The 3,506-nt window shown below is 46.6% G+C and overlaps 1 protein-coding gene across 1 annotated transcript; it reads right to left on the reverse strand.

The window, feature by feature from the left end:
* Nucleotides 1-430: 430 nt before the first annotated feature.
* Nucleotides 431-3,143, reverse strand: LOC149242508 (uncharacterized). Its single transcript, XM_089370862.1, has 4 exons — nt 1,959-3,143; nt 1,363-1,561; nt 917-1,263; nt 431-799 (listed from the first exon to the last, which is right to left on the reverse strand). Exons 1-4 carry the CDS (start codon nt 3,141-3,143, stop codon nt 431-433), a joined length of 2,100 nt encoding a protein of 699 aa, XP_089226988.1.
* Nucleotides 3,144-3,506: the final 363 nt, after the last annotated feature.

Genomic DNA, 3,506 nt, shown 5'->3' on the forward strand with positions numbered 1-3,506 from the left:
CTCGGGGGGAAAGGAGCGAAGCTGTGGGTAAGATTCTCAGGGTCTAATCTGACCGGAAATACCCTCTCCTTAGCAGTCGAGCCCCTGCCGGTCCTCACCCATCGGAATGAGTGAGTGACCCCTATAAAGGAGTAGGGGCCCTCTATTTGTGTCAAATACCTGAGCAGATCTCAGGGTTCTTTGTGCTGTTGACTTGACAAGATTGCCTCTTGAACTAATATGAAGTTGTCCACCAGTTGTCTTCCATGTATAAAGCCCCCTTGGTTCTCTGGAATGATTTTGGGGAGAATATGCTTCAGCCTGGTAGCAATAATTTTGGTGATCAGCTTATAACTAGTATTACAAAGGGAGATGGGACGAAATCTATTAAAGGAATTGGCGCCCTTTTCCTTGGGGATGAGAGCAAGGAACAAGGAATTTGTACTTCCTCCTATTCTCTGACAGGCTTGTGATTTTGAACCATTTTATAGAGGTCTTTTCCCATGATTTGCCAGCAGGTTTGGAGAAATCTGGCGGAAAAACCATCAGGACCTAGAGCTTTATCTGGGTCCATAGCAAAGAGGGCGCTTTTGACTTCTTCCATTGTGACTTTGGTTTCTAGCTGGTGATTCATCTCAGGAGAAATTGATGAGGGAACACCGTCCAGCAGACTATAGTTCTGAGATACATACGCCTCTTCACTGTACAGGCATTTGAAATGAAGGAAGGCTGCCTGTTTGATGCTTGCAAAGTCTTTATGGATGGTAGCATCCTCTTTAATTTCAGCTATGGAGTTGAAGCATTTTCTAGCTTGAGCTTGCTTGTGAAAAAATGAAGAATTTCTGTCTCCTGCTTTGAGCCAAAGACAGCGAGATTTGATCCTCCACGATTCCTCTTCGGCCAGGTAGGCTTTATGGTATTGCTGCTGGAGTTGAACCTCTTTATCTAGAATTTCTCTAGACACATGTGCCTCTTCCGAGAGCAAATGGTGGTCGACAAGCTGACTTTGGAGCTTTTTTCTTTCGGCTGTGGGGTTAGAAAGAGTTTTGGCCCAGCACTTTAGGACAGATTTCAATCTTCTGAGTTTTTCTTCCCATATGTAGAATGGAGATCCGGTGACAGGTTGGGACCAGCTTTCTTTGACTATCTGCAAGAAGCTGGGTTCCTTGATCCACAGAGGACTAAACTTGAAAGGGATGGGGCCAAGATCAGTGAGAGCTCGAAGATCGAGCTTTATAGGCTTATGGTCTGAGGTGCTACTAGGTAGAATATGCATACTAGCGTCTAAACCAAGCAAAAGAAAGGAGATTTGCACAAAAAATCTATCCAGCGTTGCTGCAATATGACTTGGGCCTATTCTTTTATTTGACCATGTGAACTTACCTGAGGCAGGCTTGATATCTAACAGATCCCAGTCTTGGATGAGATCCTCTGCCCATTCCCTTGCCGGATCTCGCACCATGCAACCTCCTCGCTTTTCTGAAGAGTGCAGCGTGATGTTAAGGTCACCTGCTATGATGACATTTTCCAGATTGCCCAGATCTGCTTGCTGTCTTATTGTATCCCAACAGATCTTTTTTCTCTAGCATTGACCGGTACATAAACGTTGAAGAGGCAAAAAATTTCTTTAGTGGTTAGATGCTGCATATTTAACATCGATCAATGGATATTTGAAGTCTCAGACACTAGCAAAAGCCTGTTGTCATTCCAAAGAGTACCCAACCCTCCGGAGGCTCCTCGAGCTGAGACAACTGTTGCTTTACTCTTATTCCAAAGTTTTTTACTTAAATGGAGGAAGTCTGATTCCTCCATCTTAGTCTCCTGGAGAAGGAGTATATCTGGAGCCTCTATTCTTATTAAATTTCTTATAGCCTCTTCTTTGATTTTTCTCCCCATACCCCTATAGTTCCAGGAGATTATTTTCATTATTTACCTTTGCTTTGCTGGGCTCCCTTGGAGCCTTGATGTTGGTTTCTTGCCATCTTCGACTTTTTTGCTAGCAACTTCTCCAAAGTTGGTTGGCTGCCCTGTAATTTGTCCTTGTACATTTCGTGCTCTCTTTTCTCCCGATTCGTTTTGTGCCCTCTTGTAGATCTCCTTACAGAGGTTTGGGAATCTCCTATTTCTCCTTCCTCCTCCGAGTCTTCCGATTCTTGATCCTCATCCTCGATTTCAACGGGGGTACCTTTTGAGCTTTCTGCAACACCCGTGTCCAAGATGGGAAGGATACCTTTATCTAGGGACACTAATTTTTGAACTACAACTTCATGGGTGTCCTCTGGCTGGGAGCTGAGAGGGTCGAACCTGTTCTCTGGGGTGGCCTTGGGCTGGGTCTGTTGAGCAGGGTCCTGCTGAGGACCTTTGCCACTAGTGCCTCTCAGCTTCTGGGTCTTGGAAGAAATTTTGGATCGTTTAACTTGATTCCAGCCGACCTCCTTCCCTTGCACCGCTTCATTGGCAGATGGGCAGTTTCTGGCGAAGTGTCCATAAACCTGGCATTTCTGACATTTGAAGGGCAGTTGTTCATAGTCGAGTTTCTGCACATGCATCCAGCTTCCAACCTTGATTTTGATGGCCTCTGGGAGTCCCACCTCCAGATCCACCTCAACGCAGATCCTGGCGCAATCATATTGGTCCTTGTTGTTCGCTCGATCTATGAATTTCCCCAAGGCATTTCCGATGTGCATCAAAGAATCCCAGTTCCAGCAATGAACTGGGAGATTTGGAAGCCTAACCCACACCGGGACAGCTTTGGGCACATCTACTGCTAGATCGAAGTCAGGAGTCCATTTATTCAGGTACAAACTCTGGGGGCCCATGAAGTAAGGGACATTTCGAAAAATCAGATCTTTGTCATCTTTTGAGGTGAATTCAAAGAGGAAGAATCCTCGCCCCAGAAAGTATGAGGTCACACTTTCTTTGATCAGTGGCGACCAATTTCTTTTGACCCAGCTCTTTGTGGATTTAGGGGATGGCCATAGACCAGTGAACTGGCCGATGAGGGCTTGCTCAGACAAGGATAGAGCAACTTGAATCGGGGTTTTCGGAGGAAGAGAGATCTCTGGAATATCATCAAGTTTCTTGACGAATTTCGCCGCTTCAACATTCTTCTTCTTAGGGAGCCCTTCCAAAAGCCGGCTAAAAGCCTCAGCTGAAGAGATCATAGACGGGGGAGGAGAAGAAGGGGCCTAGGGGGTGCCCAACACCTCCATGAATGCTGGTCCAAAAGGGAGCCTGCCAAAAGCGAGCAGGGGCAGTTCAAACCCCCATGGCCTGGCCGACTGTAGGGAGGAGAAGGGCCTCGCGCGGACACTCCCGCAGGTATCTAGGCGGCGGAGTGCGGGCTCACGCGCAGATTGTTGGGTGCGCTAAGAGTGGGCCTCAAGAAGAGGTCGAGCAGGAGCGGAGGGGCAGCGCTCAGGTGCAGCTCAAAAATTGATTTTTTGCCTTTATTTCTAGAGTTGTTGGGGGCCTAATTGTTCATTAAGGAAGGTTGATTAAGATTTGATTTCATTGAATAAGCTTTG

This window comes from Pinus tabuliformis, chromosome 8 (assembly GCF_031772625.1).
Source record: "Pinus tabuliformis cultivar Carrire ecotype Pingquan chromosome 8, CPIR1, whole genome shotgun sequence".
Classification (NCBI taxonomy): Eukaryota; Viridiplantae; Streptophyta; class Pinopsida; order Pinales; family Pinaceae; genus Pinus; species Pinus tabuliformis.